Raw genomic sequence first — 19,227 nt, 5'->3', positions numbered from 1 at the left:
GTTTGCTTTGTGAATCTAGCCCAAAATTCCAACACCATGGTATTAAATACCAGGGTGTGAGCAATTTTTCTTTATTAGGTGATGATCAGCATAATAGCATGCAAATTATATGCATGCTATTTGTGCGAGCAGCCCCGATAAAAAGGGGCAGAACTGTGCCCGGAGTTTGCTCAGAAGAGAACATCGCTAGTCAAAGTTCCTCCCCTCTCCATACCTCTCAGCTCCATTCCATTCCTGCCACCACTGCTGCTCTCCCTCCTGCCAGCTCGATTGTAACTCCGGAGCTGTGATCAGCTGAGCAGCATGGGAACCCCCGAACAGCTGAGTGGCAAGGGAAACCCCGAAGCTTCCAGCCACTTCAGGGAGTCCTACGGCTCAGTAAATCAGGGTTTCTAGGGAGAGCTGGGGTTGGCTTTTTTTTTTTTTTAATGGGCTTAGCTGTCCTTCCTGTGTTGTGTGCTTCACATAACACACGCAGGACAGTAGGGATGTCCAGAAAAACCTGAAGATGGAAAAACCCTAAATGAGACCTCTCGGATCCCTGGATGACCTCCAATGAATCCCTTTATTCCTTTCTGGCCACTTGAATCATCCCCCCTAAGAACTCCTGGATCCTCTGTAGATTCCCAGATAACCCCCATTGACCTCTGAGGACCCTCGAATCCCCCCTGAACCACTAATGCTTTTTAATAGGTAGCCTCTGGGAGGGGTGGGTGGGAATTGTGCAGGGGGGTTTACTCGGAGAGGGGTGCAGACAGGACTGGAGGGGGGAGGACCCTCTCCTTGTGACCTGGGAGCATCAGGCTGAAGACTGAGGTTTCTGGAAATAAAATAATCCCAGCAAAGCCTGTGTACCAGAGGCTGGAGACTTGCAGATGAGCTACAGAAGCCACTTGGATGTAACTTAAGTTCAGGTAATGTGAGTTCCAGCAGGAGAAGGAAATGGCCACCCCCCTGAGGGAGCCCATTGGATATAGTAACATTAAATGGTACATCCAGTCTGCCCAACAAGGTGACCAGATCTATATTCTGTTCCACAGAGGGGCATTTTCGATAGGAAATCTAAATCTGACTTTGGATGTTTCCCGGAAAGCGTCCAAACATCGGGTGGAGGGGGGTCAGTGACCACTGGGGGAGTGTGGGGGGCATTTTCTCATCCATCTAATGGCCATCTGGTCAGTTTGGACACCTTTTTGACTCTTATTCATTTAAAAAATAGGTCTAGCCCATAATGTCCAAATTGTGGTCTGGACATTTTGTAAAATGTTTTTTTTATTGCTACAAACTTCCATGTTCTAAACCCGCCCAAAACCCATCTCCAACATGTTCCCTTAAGATTTAGAAGTACTGGAAGAAAAATGACCTGCAAGAGTCTAAAAAGTCAGTTTTGAAAATTGGCACTTGGATATTTTGGCAATTAAAACATCTAAGTGCCGGTTTATGCTGTCTTTTGGATGTTTTTCTTTTTTGAAAATGAGCCCCATAATCTCTACCTCTCCCTGCCAATTTTAGGGTACAGACTGTAGAACTCTGCCTGGCACCAGTCCTACTTCCGAACTACTGGATTTGCTACTACTGTATTAATAACAAGCTGAAACATCTGACAACATGGCTCACTCATAACAAACTTATTCATAATCCAAATCCACAATTTTACTTTTTAGCAAAAATTATAATTTATCTCTTTCTTCCCTAATCTTATTAAATGATATTTCTGTTCTTTTGGTTATTAAAACTCATGTTTTAGGAGTTATCTTTGCTCCCTTCTACACTTCTCATATTTCATCAGTAATGCATAATTATTATTTCAAACTCCATCTTATATGTATCCACCCTCTTTTGCATTCATCAGCAGTTAATGTTTTAGTTCTCTTGTGATTAGTCGGTTAGACTATTGTAATTTTTTGTACAAAAGTATTTTGCCTAAAGATTTTAAAAGACTTCAACTTGTTCAAAACACTGCTGTTAAATTAATAACTGGACATAGAAAGTTTGATCTTGTTACTCCACTTTTAAAATCAGCTCAATGGCTATCTATATTACATCGTATTACTTATAAAATTCTCTTACTTGTCTTTAAAATACGTACTGTTGATGTTCCTCTCTACCAGAAGCTATCAGAAAAGAGACAAACTACACCACATTCAGAAAAAAACTGAAGACTCACCTCTTTGACAATTAACTGCTTTAGTTTCTGTATAGCACCCCCTACTACTAAGGCCAGTACTGGGCAGACTTGTACAGTCTGTGTCTGTATATGGCCGTTTGGGGGAGGATGGGCTGGAGAGGGCATCAATGGCTGGGAGGGTGTAGATGGGCTGGAGTAGGTTTTGACCGAGATTTCGGCAGTTGGAACCCAAGCACAGTACTGGGTAGAGCTTTGGATTCTTGCCCAAAAATAATTAAGAAGAAAAAATTAAAAAAATTTAAATTGAATCAGGTTGGGCAGACTGGATGGACCATTTGGGTCTTTATCTGCCGTCATCTACTATGTTACTTCTAGGCCCCTACTCTTACTTCTCCATGCCCCCTTCCCTACTACTTTCTCCTTCCTCTTTGATCTGTCAGCTTGAGACTGTATAGGTATGTGTGACTCACATATGGAAGATTAGATTAGATATTTCAGTAAACATTTGACACCTTTTGTTCCTTCATGAATTTTAAGGTCTATTAATCAAAACTGTCTGATTATACTCACATTTAGAGAAATTTTTCCAGATACTATTTGTGGTGCTATTTTCTCCGTACAAGGACCTGAATTATGGAATCTTCTTTCTAACCATTTTAGCTTTCAGACTTTATTTAATCTGATCTTAAAGCATTTCTGTTTGCTGATTCTTATTTTTAAGAATTCTTTTTTATTTTCTTATTTTATATATTACTATAGCAGACTTTAGCTTTTCAGTTAGAGCACAGGAGACCTTCCCTTTCGTGTTTTCCTTCCCCACGTTTCTATTTATATTGTAGTTCTCCCTTTTTCCTACACTTTCATGCTATGTCTTAACACGATTTTGATTTTTGCTTTGTTTTATTTCTATTTTAATGTAAGCCACTGTACCCATTGGGTTCTTGGACTGTGCAACATTTGCTGTCATAGTTTTCAAGTGCTGTTTTTCTGCCTGCTCTGATTTTATGCTTACTTTGATCCTGGTTGTATGTCCCTTTGCAGTTGCTAATAAAGACAATTAAAAAAAAAAAAAAAGAATGTAAGCCACTTAGACATCTTTTTGATAGGCGAGATATCAAATTTTCATAAAGCTTGGAAACTGTCAAAGTCCACTCCTGCTGTGATTCTAATCTGTCTTTGCCATTTACGGAACCTACACCGAAGAAGTCTTATTTCCCAACCTCTAGAGTTGCCATCAATGCTCACTCCAGCTATGAAGTATTTTTTGTTTTAATTGGTTTCTATCCACCAGCAAGAGATGTTTCTAATCAGTAATCATATACTGTATAAGAAGAACCAGGCAGACACACTCTTGCTGGCACAACAGTTTTGGGTGAGTCTGTCATGTGTTTACTGCTACAAAGCTCCTCTTTGCTGCCTACAGGCTTGCATCCCATTCTTGCTCCACACCCAGTTCCTATTCCAAGCCTGGTTCCAGTGCTCTGCCTTGGGCTTAACAGCTCCATTTCTACTCCTGCCCAGAGGGTTCAGACACTATGGGAGATGATCAGCCAAACTGGACAACTATTATCCTATTTCCAGAATCCATTCCTCTAGTGTAATCACATTTAAGATACAGTTCCCTGCAGCCTTCAGGAAAGACAGCTGATTCAGAAGTATTACATACCTGTGACTGAGATAGTGACATCTTTAAATGCATTTTCATTTCTCTCTAGGATACTTGCTTTGCATCTGTAAATCCCAGTGTCTGAATCCTGGACATTCCGGATCCTCAAGTTTTTGTTCCTTTCAACTGAGATACGATCTAGAACACAGAAGAGGGAAAATGTCTGCTGGAGTTCAGGTCTCATTTAGAAATATTGTTCTTATTATGTAAGCAGTTCTGATTAAAGAAAGATTTAGTTGGGCATTCATTGTTAAAAATTGTTGATAATGTCAAGATTTTGCATTACAGAGGGGAGATTTTTAAAGATTTTATGCAAATAACTATATATTGTATTACACAGATAAAATTAAGAGCTAAAATTTCCCCCAGTTCTTTCTTTCCAAATATACAGTAGGTACTTTTATTGGTTCTAGAAAGGGGTGTGATAAAGGGTTAGACCAGTGGTTCCCAACCCTGTCCTGGGGGACCATCAGGCAAATCGGGTTTTCAGGATAGCCCTAATGAATATGCATGGAGCAGATTTGCATGCCTGGCACCTCCATTATATGCAGATCTCTCTCATGCATATTCATTAGGGCTCTCCTGAAAATCCGACTGGCCTGAGGGTCCTCCAGGACAGGGTTGGGAACCACTGGGTTAGACAGAGCCGGCACACAGTATATAGGGATTTTATTGACCTTACATTTTCAAAGGGAAACTAATTAAGGGGTTGCTTTGAAAATGTTTTTGCAGATCCTTGAGGACCAAGTACCTCTAGGTTTGCAAATCAGGAGTGCAGCCATGGGTGGGCTACTTTGGAATCAGGTCCACCCAGTCTGAGACAGTGGCACACTAGAGGTGATATCAACCAGTTTAATCTGGGGTGGGACATGTCAGAAAAAGAAAAGGAAAGAAAAAGCTAACAACATTTCCTCCATTTCCCCCCTTTATTTCATTTAGAAAACAAAACAGGAAATGTTGTCACTGACATTTCCTACTGTGCTTCTGCATTCACATCTGCACTACATCTGTAACCACATTTGCAATCACACCTGCAACTGCATCGGGCAACCACCTTTACAAATTCTGCAACTGCTTCCACAACCACATCTACAACCTCTTCTACAACTTCTGCTTTTACAACTTCTTCTACAATTACATCTACAATCCTTTGTGTTACCACATGTTTTTTGCCAAGGAGCAGACAGAAAGTGCCACATCAGGTTCATCCAAGAACAGTGTTTCTCAAACTGTATCTCACAGAGAACGAGAGCCAGAAGGCCTTGAGCATACGCAGATGCTCAAGGCCAGGGCAGGATTAATTCTTTGAGGGCCCCTGGGCACACAAGTACACTGGGCCCCCCTGGCCCTGCCCCGCCCCTACTCATGTCCCGCCCCCATTTATCTGTTTTTTTCAGCAACTCTTGCAGCAACTCTTTGCATCTGCCAATCCACCCCCTCCGAAGTCACTTATTCAGGTTGGTTGATGGTGATGCCGGGGGAGGGCGGTGTTGTCGATCTCCCAAGGAGGGGGGGTAGCGCTGCCGATCTTTCTTGGGGGGCCCGCGTTGCCAAGGAAAAAAAACAAACAAACCGAGTCCTCTGCTTCATCGGGGCCCCCTGGCAACTTCGGGCCTTAGGCACGTGCCTACTTGGCCTATTGGTTAATCCGGCCCTGCTCAAGGCCCAGCCCAGGCAAGAGGCAGGATCTTTGTTCACTGGTACCGGCACCAGCACGTCCTGTGGGTTGGTGCTGCGTGCTGATGCCAGATGGGGTAAGGGGCTTGTATGGGCAGGCGGGGGATGCTGCTTCCAGCAGGGGGGGGAGGGAGGGGGCAATGCCATTTCTCGGGGGGGGGGGGCGTTCACAGGCAGGGGGAAGAGATGCCGGTTCGAATGGGGGGAGGGGGTGCTCGCAAATCGAGTCAACACTCTGTTTGTGAGTCACGATTTGCAAGAATGTTTTGCTCGTTGTGCAAAACACTCGCAAACCGTGTTACTCGCAAACCGAGGTTTGACTGTATATACTAGAATAGATGACATGTGTGCGTAAGGATACTACCACCCAGACAAGAATTATTGTTTGACAGGATTGGTCCTTTAAAACTAACGGCAAGTAATTTTATTTTTATTTTTATACAGTAGTTATCCTAACTTGAGCAACAAAGCAATCAAGGCTTTGTTACCATTTGGATCTTCATATCTTTGCGAACTTGGATTTTTGGCTCTAACAGAAATTAAATAGACAAAAAAAGAGAACGACTGCAGATGGTGGATGATGAAATGTGTGTTTGCTTGTCAACTATCAAGCAGTGTTTTGAGTTAATTTGCACTCAAAAACAAGCTCATCCAGCACATTGATTAGCAATTCAATTCTATCTACTTTAGTTTCACCAGTTACAATCACCCATACATTACTTAAATAACTTTAAATAAATAACTCTAAAATTAAATTTTTTGTTGGTTTTGCAATTTTATAATTTCAATTATACTGTGCTGCAAAAAAATATTTGCTCCATTTAGTGTGCCAGAGCTAAAAAAGTTTGAGACTGTGCTAGAAGATGAAAGGTCAGATGAGAAAATGCCCTGCTTTACCAGACAGGGGAGTAAGAGAGCTGAGGTTGGTGCTGACCCTAACTAAGTTACCTATACTGTATTGTTATAAGGAAAGGTCAGCCTAGGCTGCAACACTCAGCAGTCCATTTTCTAACTGCTATTAAGTGGAATAGATAGTTGGAAGACTCCATCATTAACGTATTATTTCTTAAGCCCAAGACACTGAATTGCTGCTCATGATCCCAAGAGTACAGCACACTGAGCACATTATTACATTCCCAAATCATCCTACATATCCATTTATCCAGTCTTTGGTGGATGGAAAGAATCCATCATTCTGATAAGAACATAAGAATATAAGAACATAACAAACGCCTTCACCGGATCAGACCTAGGTCCATCTAGTCCAGTGATCCGCACACGCGGAGGCCCAGTTAGGTGCTCCCTGTTGGAGACCCGGATCTCCCATATCCCTCGATATGATTTGCAAGAAGGTGTGCATCCAACTTGAGCTTGAAACCCTGAACACTAGTCTCTGCCACCACCTCCTCCGGGAGAGCATTCCAAGCGCTCACCACTCGCTGTGTGAAGCAGAACTTCCTGACATTTGTCCTGAACCTGCTGCCACACAGTTTCAGGCTATGACCTCTTGTCCGTGTCACATCTGAAAATGTCAGTAATGCTTCTTCCTGGTCTATTATGTCAAATCCTTTTAATATTTTAAAAGTCTCTATCAAATCCCCCCTCAATCTTTTCTTTTCGAGGTTGAACAGTCCAAGTTTTCGGAGGCGTTCTTGGTAGCTCAAATTCTCCATACCTTTGACTAGTTTAGTGGCTCGCCTCTGCACCCTCTCCAGCAGAGTTATATCCTTCTTGAGGTATGGAGACCAATGTTGGACACAGTATTCCAAGTGTGATCTGACCATCGCTCTGTAAAGTGGCATTATGACGTCCTCCGACCTACTCGTGATCCCCTTTTTAATCATGCCCAACATCCTGTTTGCTTTCTTTGCTGCCGCCGCGCATTGTACCGATGGTTTTAGGGTTCTGTCTATCAGGACCCCCAAGTCCCTTTCTTGTTCGCATTTGGCTAATGTCACACCCAATATTCTATATTCATGTTCTTTATTTTTCTTTCCCAGATGCATCACCTTGCATTTGTCTATATTGAAATTCATTTGCCACTTTATCGCCCATTTTTCCAGCTGGTCCAGATCCTTCTGAAGATCCTCGCAGTCCCTTGGAGAGCCAACCCCCCGACATATTTTTGTGTCATCTGCAAACTTGATTATATTGCATGTCGTTTCCTCTTCAAGGTCATTTATAAAAATATTGAACAAGATGGGTCCAAGAACCGATGTTGGAAATATTGCTGAAAATGATTCACCCAGTGTTTGTGAAGTCAGTTTTCATCATCAGGATATTCCTTGGCTCAGTTTGTAAGAGATACTGTACTTTTAGAAAATAAAAAAAATAAATCTGTAGACTGCTGAGACAAGTCTGACCTGCAATGGCAAAATGAAGCAAGTGCTTACTATTTTTATTGAAACAGCAGTGTGCGAAACATATCGGGTCCAACCCTCCCAAACCGAGTTATAGAATTCAAAGAATGAATATTGAAGTGATGAGTGATTAATTGACCTAAAAAAATCGCTACAAAGCTAAGTTTTAAAGATTTATTTATTGAACTTTATTACGAATTATTTATGAAATATGGTGCATAGAAAAGGACTTTTGAGAAGAAAATCGACTTAATGTAACACAATGCACTTTATGAATAAATTAGAAAAGAATTATTTAAGCGGTATAAAGGAGCTGATGAGGATATATTACCACATAAAGCTTGCCACTATGAAAGATAATTGATGTGGTGAAGTGGTGGGGCTGAGGCTCATAAAGTACTGTTTATACTCCTTTCTAAAAAAAAATTTTGGAAGCTCAGGGTATATATTACTTCAATTGAAAATACTATTTTTATTGAAGCACTGGCTTCCTTTTGCCACTGCAGGGCAGAAGTGTTCACAATCAAGTGAGTATCACACTTACTGTTTCCCAGGCGTGTGACATCACGGTCATTGTAAAGCCAGGTGATTGTGGGTTGAGGAATTCCATTTGCATCACACTGAAGCATCACATCATTTCCCTTTGAAACCTTCTGCAACACTTTGCTTTCACCAATAATTTTTGGTCTCTCTGGAACAGCATGAAGAATAAGCTATTTTAAGTTGCAAATAACACTTATTCCTTTGAAATGCACACTGTACAAAGTTAGGAGACCACCTTAGTGGTCTTCTAAGACTAGTATCTGTTAAATCATAAACCGTTAAACCATAAACCATTATTTATATTCATTTTCAATGAACAGCAAGACCTATTATTGCTATTTGAATTTGTCGGCCTTCGTAGTTTGTCTTAGAGGACCAACAAAAAGGAGGTCTAGTCATTTTTTGACACCCCTACCCATCTTTATGAAAACATGATTTTTAGTAACAATCCACACATCACACATGAGTACCTAGGAAAAGGCAGCATCTTACATACTGCAATGAGCAGTACAACCTCAATACACCCATTGTAAAACTAAACAAACCAGACTAGTACAGATCAATCCTAACAAAAAAACCGTGTCTTTCGAACACACAGAACACAGAAAACACTTTCGCCTAGTATGGAATATGTAATCACAAACTAACCCCTCCCTCTTTTACAAAACTGTAGTGTAGATTTTAGCTACGGAGGTAACAGCTCTGATGCTCATAGAATTCTAAGCATCAGAGCTGCTACCACCACAGCTGGCGCTAAAAAACACTCCACAGTTTTGTAAAAGGGGGAATAAAATAGAAATACATAGACAAAGGTTAAATTGAACCAGCAAGAAGCTGGACTCTGCATGCAATGCACCACAGAAACAGTGACACATGTCTCCTAAAGCAATTAATAAATATAAATTTTTTTCTACCTTTGTCTTCTGTGGTTTCTGCTTTCCTCAGCTTCTTGTAAATCTCTTCCCTCCATCCACTGTCTGCCGTCTCTCTTCCCCTATATGGCATCTTCTCTCCTTCTATGCCACTTCTAGAAACTGTATGCCTCCCCCTTCCAGCTCTCCTTTCTCCCCCATTGGTCTGGCATCTCTCTCCTCTCCTTCCCCCTCCCACACCTCTCCTCTGAAATCTCTTTCCCTTTTTCCCTCATTTTCCTTTTTGATTTATTTTCTGCATCTGTCTAGATTACTACCCTCTCAATTTCCTTTTTTACTGTCTACCTAAAGCTTATCACCTCTTTCCCTCACCCCTCCAGTGTTTCCCTAACTCATTCCTTTTCTCCCCATCATATGCCCTCCTTTTATTTATCCCTGCCTTCCATCATGTACCCTCTTTCTCTAACCCTTCCATCTAGTACCTTCTCCTCTCTCTGTCCACTTCCATCCAGCATCTGCTCCCCTATTTCTCTCCTCCCATTTCCTTCCTGCATTTGCTCCCTTATCTCTCCCATCTGCACTTCCATCCAGCATAGGCTCCCCACTACCATCCAATGTCTGCCCTTTCTCTCTCCATCCACCCCTCTTCAATCAGCATCTGCCCCCTTTCTTTCCCTCCAATATCCTTCCCCCTTATGTCTCTCCCCTTTCTCTGTACATCAATTCCATCAGCACCACCCTTCCATACCACCCTGCCCCCTTTCTTTCCCTCCACCACTCTTCCATTCCAGCAGTCCTGCTCCTTTCTCTCCCTTCATGCAGCAAGGTCCTGTGATGACTGTAACTAACAGCTGCCAGTCCACTCCAGTCCGACGTACTTGCTCTGGAGCGGACTCGGCAGCCGCATGCTGGAAGGTCCTGCGATGACTCATCTGTTGGCTCTGCCCCAGAAGAAGTAAGTTATGTTGGAGGGGGTGGACCCGACAGATGCAGGGAGTTGTGGCAAAGTCCCGCAATGACTGCGTCTGCTGGGTCCACTCCCTCCGATGTAACTTACTTCTTCTGGAGCAGAGCCGGCAGACGAGTCATCGCGGGACCTTTCTGCACCTCAGCGCGGCTGCCGACTTTGCTGCAGAAAAAGTAAGTCAGAGGTAACGTGACCATTTATTATTTTCATCAAAAGGGGACATCTATTAATTGACTGTGTATCCTTTCTTTCATTTCTTTCTTTCTGCACTCATGCCCAAAAATTGTCCCTTTCTATTCCCTCCCTCCTTCCTTCCCATGTCCTTAGTACCCCCAGTGCCTCCTTCCCGTGTCCTTAGTGCCCACAGTGCCTCTGTCCTGTGTCCATAGTACCCTTAGTGGCTCCATCTTGTGCCTTAGTGCCCCCAGTGCCTCCGTCCTGTGTCCATAGTGCCCCCAGTGCCTCCGTCCCATGTCCTTAGTGCCCCCAGTGCCTCCGTCCCGTATCCACAGTGCCCCCAGTGCCTCCTTCCCGTGTCCTTAGTGCCCCCAGTGCCTCCATCCCATGTCCTTAGTGCCCCCAGTGCCTCCTTCCCGTGCCCTTAGTGCCCCCAGTGCCTCCTTCCCGTGTCCTTAGTGCCCCCAGTGCCTCCTTCCAGTGTCCTTAGTGCCCCCAGTGCCTCCGTCCCGTGTCCTTAGTGCCCCCAGTGCCTCTGACCCGTGCCCTTAGTGCCCCCAGTGCCTCCTTCCCTTGTCCTTAGTGCCCCCAGTGCCTCCTTCCCGTGTCCTTAGTGCCCCCAGTGCCTCCGTCCTGTGTCAGTGTCCCCAGTGCCTCCTTCCCGTGTCCTTAGTGCCCCCAGTGCCTCCTTCCCGTGCCCTTAGTGCCCCCAGTGCCTCCGTCCTGTGTCATTAGTGCCCCCAGTGCCTCCTTCCCGTGTCCTTAGTACCCCCAGTGCCTCCTTCCTGTGTTCTTAGTGCCCTCAGTGCCTCCGTTCTGTGTCCTTAGTGCCCCCAGTGCCTCCTTATGTCCCCCACTGCCTTCTAGATTTTGTCCACCCCCAAAGCCAGCCAGCCTGCCTGCCTGCCTACCTATCTTCCTCCCTTCCTGCCACGCTAAAGCCAGCCAGCTTGCCTGCCTACATCCTTCCCTCCCTGCCGCGGGAAAAAAAAAAGCCTCTCTCTTTCCTTTCCTCTGGTCCACGCCGCTGCTGCTGCTAATCGCCGACAAGAAGTCTTCTTTCCGACATCAATTCTGATGTCGGAGAGGTCGTTCCAGGCCAGCCAAGCAGTGATTGGCTGGCCCAGAACGTCCTCTCCGACATCAGAATTGACATCGGAAAGAAGACTTCTTGTTGGCGATTAGCAGCAGCAGCAGCGGGGAGATAAGACTGAAGCGGCACGGGGAAAGGAAGGAGGTGCAGGTCCAGTTGCACAGTAGGGCAGGAGGACCCGGACCTGGTTAGCTTTGCACCCCCCCCCCCCCCAAGGCGTGCACCTGTGGTGGACCAACTCCCCACCCTCCCTTGGTATGCCACTGGGCCTAGTAATCTATGAGTTGTCTAGATTTCTCAGGCCTCTTCTTCAGGTCTGGAATGTTTATGAATTATAAGATCTGTAAGGTTTCACAACCTACAAAGACTCCAATTTCTCTAGGCTACAAGAGCACGCTGGTATTTGTCCAAAACACTCCAAGGACAATACCATAACAAGTAGGAATTCAACTGCGTTACCAATGCAGTGAATTCTTGGCAGTGTTTTATACTTTCAGAACTACAAAAATGACTTTTTTTCAGATTAACTGCGATTATATCAAATATTTTAAATAAGCTTGATAAATAAATAATAAATAAACATTTTGGCAAATAGAAATTTACTACCCCTCCCCCCAAAAAAAGTTGAAATTGGAGACGTAGCCTTAAAATAAGTATGGGACACAAAAAACAATGTTGTGATTAAACAACACCTCCTGTAACTTTAGGTGCAAGGATTTACACCAACTGAAACCTGGTGTAAATATGCCCAAATTAGATGCAGGTCCCTCTTATTCTATAACAGCATGCATAAATTACAGGAACACCCTTGATCCACCCATGACCCTCATGGCCATGGCCATTTTTGGGAACTGCACATAAAATTTTTGTGCAGATCCTAGTGCCTAAAAAGCAAGTAAATTGTAATTGATCAGTAATTGATTATTGGCACTCAATTATCAGCACTAATTGGCTTGTTATTAAATTAAATTGTGCACGGACATTAGGCGCATGTCCAAATTTCCACATGTACCATATTTTTCGTTCCATAAGACGCACCTTTTCCCCAAATAAAGTGTGTGGTAATATAGGTGCGTCTTATGGAGCAAATATACCCAGGTACCTTTTTCAAAATCTGTCGGTCCAATGCTGAAAGCTCTTGCCCCTCCCTCGTTGGACGGATGCCTCCATCTGTTGCAGCAGACTCAAAGCATTGCAGACGGCAGGCGCGAGCTTTTCACGGTCCTGCCTGGTCCTGCGCCGCTCCCTGAATGGCTGCTGTCAGCTCTTGTGAAAAGCTCACGCCTGCCTTCTGTGCTACTCTGAGTCTGCTGCTACAGATGGAGGCAGCCATCCATCAAGAGAGGGGTAGGAGCTTTCAGCGCTGGACCGACAGATTTTGAAAAAAGTACCCGGGGGGGGGGGGGGGGGCCCTGCCTGCCTGCAGGGAAACCGAGCTGTCCAACAAGGGAGGGGCAAGAACTTTCAGTGCTGGACCGGCAGATGCTATAAAAGGTACCGGGGGGGGGAGGTTCCTGCCCTCCTGCCTGCCAACCACTAGATGTGCCCACCACTAGACGTGCCCTGTACCCTGTCCCGGCCTACCACTAGACCACTAGAGAGGGAAAGGGCACACCATTTGATTCAGATTTTTTTTCTTGGTTTTTCCTCCTCTACAGGTGAGCGCGTCTTATGGTCAGGTGCGTCTTATAGAGTGAAAAATGCGGTAATTGTTAGTGCCATTGAAAGAATTAGCAGACAGCAGCTGTAAATACAGCATTGGTATGTTTGCTGTAGGCCATAGATTAGACGCAAGATGAAAATCATTTTAATTCTGTTACCAGGTGCTTTGGACAAATATGCCCAATTAAAAATAACTAATTAGAGGCAGACATACGGATTACACGGATGTTGATGCTGGAAGTACTTATATCTCCATTATCAAATTCAGCTTTACACTGGAACTGTCCATTCTGTTTGGGGTCATTAGCTGTGATGTACAGTCCTGCTGAGCTTTCATCAATTTTATTCAGTTTGTAGATATCAGTGTCCTCCTCTATCTCTTCTCCGTCTGGCTTGATCCACTTAAACGTGGCTTCAGTTCCACTATCAACTGTAAAAAAAAAAATGACTGTTACTTAAGGAGTAAAAAAAAAAAACCATGAGAGGAAGGAGGGAAGTGGAGGAACTAGAAAGATCAGGGATGTCTGTTCATTTAAAACATATAAAAATTCAATGAATACCACACTCTCATAATCTTCATACACAGCCTGAGTGGCTACACTCTAGTATCATAGTTCATGTAATACTCGAGCCTGAAAGTAGCCAGTCTCCTCATCGGCATTTATATTAATTTTCTTATTATTTAAATAACTATATAGCTTAAAGCCATTGGGATAAGTTATTTATTAGCTTTAAGCTATATAGTTATTTAAATAATAAGAAAATTAATATAAAGACCGATGAGGAGGCTGGCTACTTTAAGGCTCAAGTATTACATGAAATATGATACTCAAGTGTAGCCGCTAATTATGAAGATTATGAAGACTCTGAAAGGAAGTTTTTGAAAAGTTTTGGATACAAGTTTATAAATTACTACGAAATCACTATGAAATTTTTGAAAGCAAGAAGTGATATTAAGACTACTAGCATATGAGAGTGTGGTATTTACTGAATTTTTATATATTGATTATTGCCTCTACTCAGAAGAATTAATCTATAAGGCCATTAATTTAGGGCTCCTTTTACAAAGGTACCCTAGGCCCTTAACACGCGGAATAGCACGCGCTAAATTGCCCTGCGCACTAGCCGCTACCACCTCCTTTTGAGCAGGTGGTAGATTTTCGGCTAGCGCGTGCTATAGTGTGCGCTAAAAACACTAACGCACCTTCGTTAAAGGAGCCCTAAGTGTGTTCATTTGAAACAACATAGGAAATGTTAACAATATTTTGTGTCATTTTTTTGCCTGAAATAGCAGAAAAATCTCAACATTTGGGGATTTTCCTGTCATAAATAGTGCCTGATCTTCAGAAATAGTGCATGCTGTTTACAAATAGGGTGCACTATGGGAAATAGTGCACAGTGCAAATAGTGAGTACTGTTTCTGAAGAGTGCACATTAGGTACAAAATTGCCCCCCCCCCCCACTGAAAATAAAAGTAGCAAAATGAAAATTCTCACAAATGACATGAGAACGAAAACTAAATAGAAATATTTGACTGTACACCCCTAGAAAGAAAATGGATAATAATAATAATAATAACTTTATTCTTGTATACCGCATTACCATGGAAGTTCTATGCAGTTAACAGAAGAAGAGACTGTACATTTACAGCGAAATTACAATTTCGTTAATATTAGATTTACATTTTGGATGATACATATTCGGGTCAGGTTACCTTTACCCACTTTACTCACAGTAAAAGAGTGGGAGGAGGAGGGAGGGTTAGTCAGAGGAACTTGTCAAAGAGGTAGGTTTTGGTTAGTTTCCGGAATGTTTGATAGTGGGGGAATTGGAGATGAGGGTAGAGAGGCATTTGTTCCATTTGCCCGCTTGGAATGCTAGAGATCGGTCAAGGAATTTTTTTGTAGAGGCAGCCCTTCAGGGAGGGAAAGGAGAACAGGAATGTGTTTCGGGTGCGAGAGGGGCGTGCAATTTCAAGGTGTTCAGATAGGTAGATTGGTGAAGAGCCTGCTGAGGTTTTGAAGCAGAGGCAAGCGAATTTAAAGGTGATTCTTGCTTCCACCAGCAGCCAGTGGAGTTTAGCATAATAGGGGCTAACGAGGAAGAATACAATAGAAGTAGCTCAGAAGTTCATGACTGGCAACTTTTGGGGATAATTCTTACCCTGCCAGAAGCATCCAGGTTCTCCAGGGCTGATATGACTACCAGCCCTCTATGTTAACCCATAAATTGGCAGATAGTGAAACAGATGCTTTATGTTGAACAAGAGCAACAGTGCCAAGTAACGGGCATTTGGAGATGTTTTTTTGTTTGCTCTCACTGTACTGCAGACCCTGTTGGATCTTTTTGTTGTTTGATCTCCCATAAAAGCCGTAGAAACACATGTCGCTTCCAATTTTAATTTATTTATATTCTACATAGCCTACAGTTCTATGCGGATTACAAATTATTCAGGTACTCGAGCATTTTTCCCAATCTGTCCTGGTAGGCTCATACTCTATCTAATGTACCTGGGGCACTGGGGGATTAAGCAACTTGCCCAGGGTCACAAGGAGCAGTGTGGGATTTGAACCCACAACCCCAGGGTGCCGGGGGCTGTAGCTCTAACCACTGTACCACACATTCCCCACTTCTGAGCAGCAATGCCAAATAAAGGGTTAAGAGAGACATAAATATGGCAGAAGAGACAGAGATAAGAAGAATGAGATAAACTGTATGTTCACAGGATAATTTGGTCTTTTTTACATTTCCTTTGCCCAAAGGCTGTGTTTGTAAAGACACATCATGGGTGATTCCTTTCTTATTAGGCCGCTAACTAGGAATCTGAGCTTCACCCATTAATCCATACTTCTGTTTTATATTTTCATTTTAGAAAGTTACTGAACTTAAAGTTAAAGAACATGAACTTGAAATACAACAAATCTCCATGGTCATTCTTAGATTCCTATGTACGCTCATCTTCTTAGACACTCCTGTTATCCTTTTCTTCTCCTCTCTTCTCTCTTTCATTTTTCTTTCCTTTTTTCTTTACTGCTCTCTCTTATCTTTATCTTATATATCCCTTACATACATTTTTAATAATTGGAGCCTTTGCTCCTATACAGTTAAACATAAATTTATATATTTTATATACAGAAAGCTTTATTTTGTTTCTATGTACTTTAAATGATTCTTGTATCCTTTAAAATACTTAATAAAAACTATTGAACTTAAAAAAAAAAAAAAAAAAAGAAAGTTACTGAAGACTGATCTGTTTCAAATTTTTTTTGTAAGTAATGGATGGTTGGTTGATATGTTATGTTATATTGATTACGATTTTGTAGTTGACTGCGTTTATGCAGTTTTTCTTAAACGCATAGAACTAGAACTAGAAGGTTATGTGGAATAAAAATAAAGTGTTGTATTATAAGAGGCTGAAAATTAACTTAGGGAGGTCAACACAGGAAAAAAAGAGAAAAATGGGGGAAAAGAGGATTACACAGTGTGCAGCTTCATTTCCTCCTTGCCAAATTGTAGAGAAATTGGAGGGGGTGCAACAGTGGAGAGCTAATGAGAATGGGGAATGAGAGAAGAGGTAAGAGATATTATTGATTCATACCTTTACAGAGAAAGTAAGCTACGTCACCCAGGTAGATTTCTCCATTGGTTGGAATGATAGCAGTCTTATCCTGTCTGCCACTCACTGCAGGTGGAAGAAGTGATTGTTGAGAAGAGCATATTCAAAGAAAAAAAAAGTTTGGCAGTGAAAATACTAGCAATCGGGGTATGCCATTTTAAAAAACAGTTAGAGTGATATACAGTAGAAGTCAAATTCTATAGATATTTTTTCCCATTGACTTTGCACTAAATTTCAAAGAGAAAGCCTGGGCCTTCTACACTTTCCTTTTCAGTGGATCATTTTTTTTCCAGGGAAAGTAACATGTGTAGAGTTGAAAATGTAGGGGCGATATTCAAAGTGATTTAAGCAGCCCAGGAGAAGCTTCTGGCTGCTTAAATCTCCTTTGTGGTGCTATCTGCAGATCTTCAGCGGCCCTTAGTTTGTTAGTACTGCTGGATATCACCAGACTGTTAAACTGAAAACTGGCTATTTTCAACAACAATTATTATTTCTATAGCGCTACTAGATGCACGCAGTGCTGTACATTAAACACGCAAGAGACAGCCCCTGCCCAATAGAGCTTACAATCTAATTATGACAGACACACAGGACAAAAGGGTGAATCTATATACGTTGCAAAGGTAGGGAATTAGAAGGGGAATGAAGAGACGGACAGGGGGGGGGGAGGGAACCATAAAGGGAATGACCAACAGAAATGGGTGCTTTACAAGTTGGTTGGGTTAGAACATAAGAACATAATAGCCTTACTGGGTCAGACCAATAGACCATTAAGCCCAGTAGCCCATTCTCACGGTGGCCAATCTAGGTCACTAGTACCTGGCCAAAACCCAAGGTGTAGCAATATTCCATGCTACCGATAACAGGGCAAGCAGTGGCTTCCCCCCATATCTTCCTCAATAACAGACTATGGACTTTTCCTCCAGGAACTTGTCCAAACCTTTCTTAAAACCAGCTACATTATCCACGTTCCAGAGCTTAGCTATTCTCTGAGTGAAAAAAAATTTCCTTCGATTGGTTTTAAAAGTATTTCCCTGCAACTTTGAGTGTCCCCTAGTCTTTGTAATTTTTGACAGAGAGAAAAATCGACCCTCTTGTTCTACTCCACTCAGGATTTTGTAGGACCTAAATGCAGCTTCAAAAAAGTGGATGGTGTAATCTGGGGGATAAAGTCAGCACTTATGCAGTAAGTGCCGGTATTCATCCCTTAACTACCTAAATTAAATAGCCAAATCAGAATGCATAAAACTCAGTCCTATCTTTATGCAATGTTAATTAGGCAGTTAAGTACTGAATATCACACTTAACCAGATGTTCAATGCCCGTACCCAGACATAACCCGGCTTTGAATATTTGGATAGAATGCCGGTGGTGGCTAAAAAATGCTCATTGCAGCCAGCTGTATATTTAGCTCATAATCTCCATTCTTGATTTCCTTTCTGCCTGGGGAATGTCTCCTCTAAATGCAGCTGGGAGTGGAAGAGTAGCCTAATGGCTTTTGTCAAATGTTTACAATTCGTCAACCTGTTCTCTAAGGAGAGAAAAATAACCAACTGTACCTAAATGTGTACCTGAATGTAACTCACCTTGAACTACTGGAAAAGGTGAGAACTAAATCCAAATCCAAGTTAAACATCTGAGTGAACTGGAACACCCTCTATACTTTTAGAGGCCCTGAGGGAAGGTTGTTTTTAGGCACCCGATTTGAAACTGTTGCCATAATTTGTTTCTTGACAGCCTGTACTCTTAGCCACAACAAGAGAATTTATAGAACTGGCCAAAGGTGTCTTAATAATTTGTTCAAAAGTAAATATATTCTAGTTAGAGCCAAAGGTTACCCTAGTACAGTCTAACAGAATCAGAGTGCTCGTATGCTGTTATAGAATTTATTTCGCTTCATGCCTTCTCCTACTGCGCCTCGTGTTTTATTTTTCTTATTACCATGTCGCTTTGCTTTTCTTTCAGTTATTGTAAAAAAAAAAAAAAGTTTTATTTTTTCGTCGACTGACTGGTGGGGCCTGTCGCACGCCCTCAGCCTGCGGGCTTCAACTTTGAGGCGGTTATCTTCCCTTCTATGTCCCAGCTGGTCACGGGCTTCAAGAAGTGTAGCCCGGGCCAGTATACAATCTCCCTCACTGACCCACGCCACTAGTGCTTTCAGTGTCCCTCCCCTCCCCTGCCCCCCCCCCCCCTTTTTCCTCCGTGCTGTACTGGGAGGTGTCTTGTTATAAAATTAATCCCCTAAATTATAAGCCCTCCAGGTACAGGAAAGTATCTAGTGTACCTGAACGTATCTCACCTTGAGCAACTACTGAAAAGTGTCAGCCAAATCTAAATAAACAAATAAACATTTTGGGCCAGATCCGATAAACAGCACCACTTGGCACAGTTGTCAATCAATCACTAGGCGCTGTTTGTAGAATCGTGCCTATCAGCACCTAACTCAACTTAGGCACCAGTATATTA

The 19,227-nt window shown here is 42.7% G+C and overlaps 1 protein-coding gene across 2 annotated transcripts in view; it reads right to left on the bottom strand.

Moving 5' to 3' along the window:
• Positions 1–19,227, bottom strand: part of LOC117345554 (neural cell adhesion molecule 1-like) — a 79,981-nt gene that overhangs the window by 31,521 nt on the left and 29,233 nt on the right. Inside the window, exons 2-5 of one of the 2 annotated variants that reach the window (XM_033914371.1) lie at positions 16,744–16,827; positions 13,360–13,575; positions 8,376–8,522; positions 3,795–3,932 (exon numbers count right to left, since the gene is read on the bottom strand). In XM_033914371.1, coding sequence (XP_033770262.1) covers positions 3,795–3,932; positions 8,376–8,522; positions 13,360–13,575; positions 16,744–16,827 — 585 coding nt within the window. The remainder of the gene's footprint in view (positions 1–3,794; positions 3,933–8,375; positions 8,523–13,359; positions 13,576–16,743; positions 16,828–19,227) is intronic. The other variant, XM_033914372.1, reaches the window with a different exon arrangement.

This window comes from Geotrypetes seraphini, chromosome 11 (assembly GCF_902459505.1).
Source record: "Geotrypetes seraphini chromosome 11, aGeoSer1.1, whole genome shotgun sequence".
NCBI classification, from domain to species: Eukaryota; Metazoa; Chordata; class Amphibia; order Gymnophiona; family Dermophiidae; genus Geotrypetes; species Geotrypetes seraphini.
Note: the sequence above shows the minus strand (reverse complement) of the source record. Positions and strands in the feature narration are given on the sequence as shown.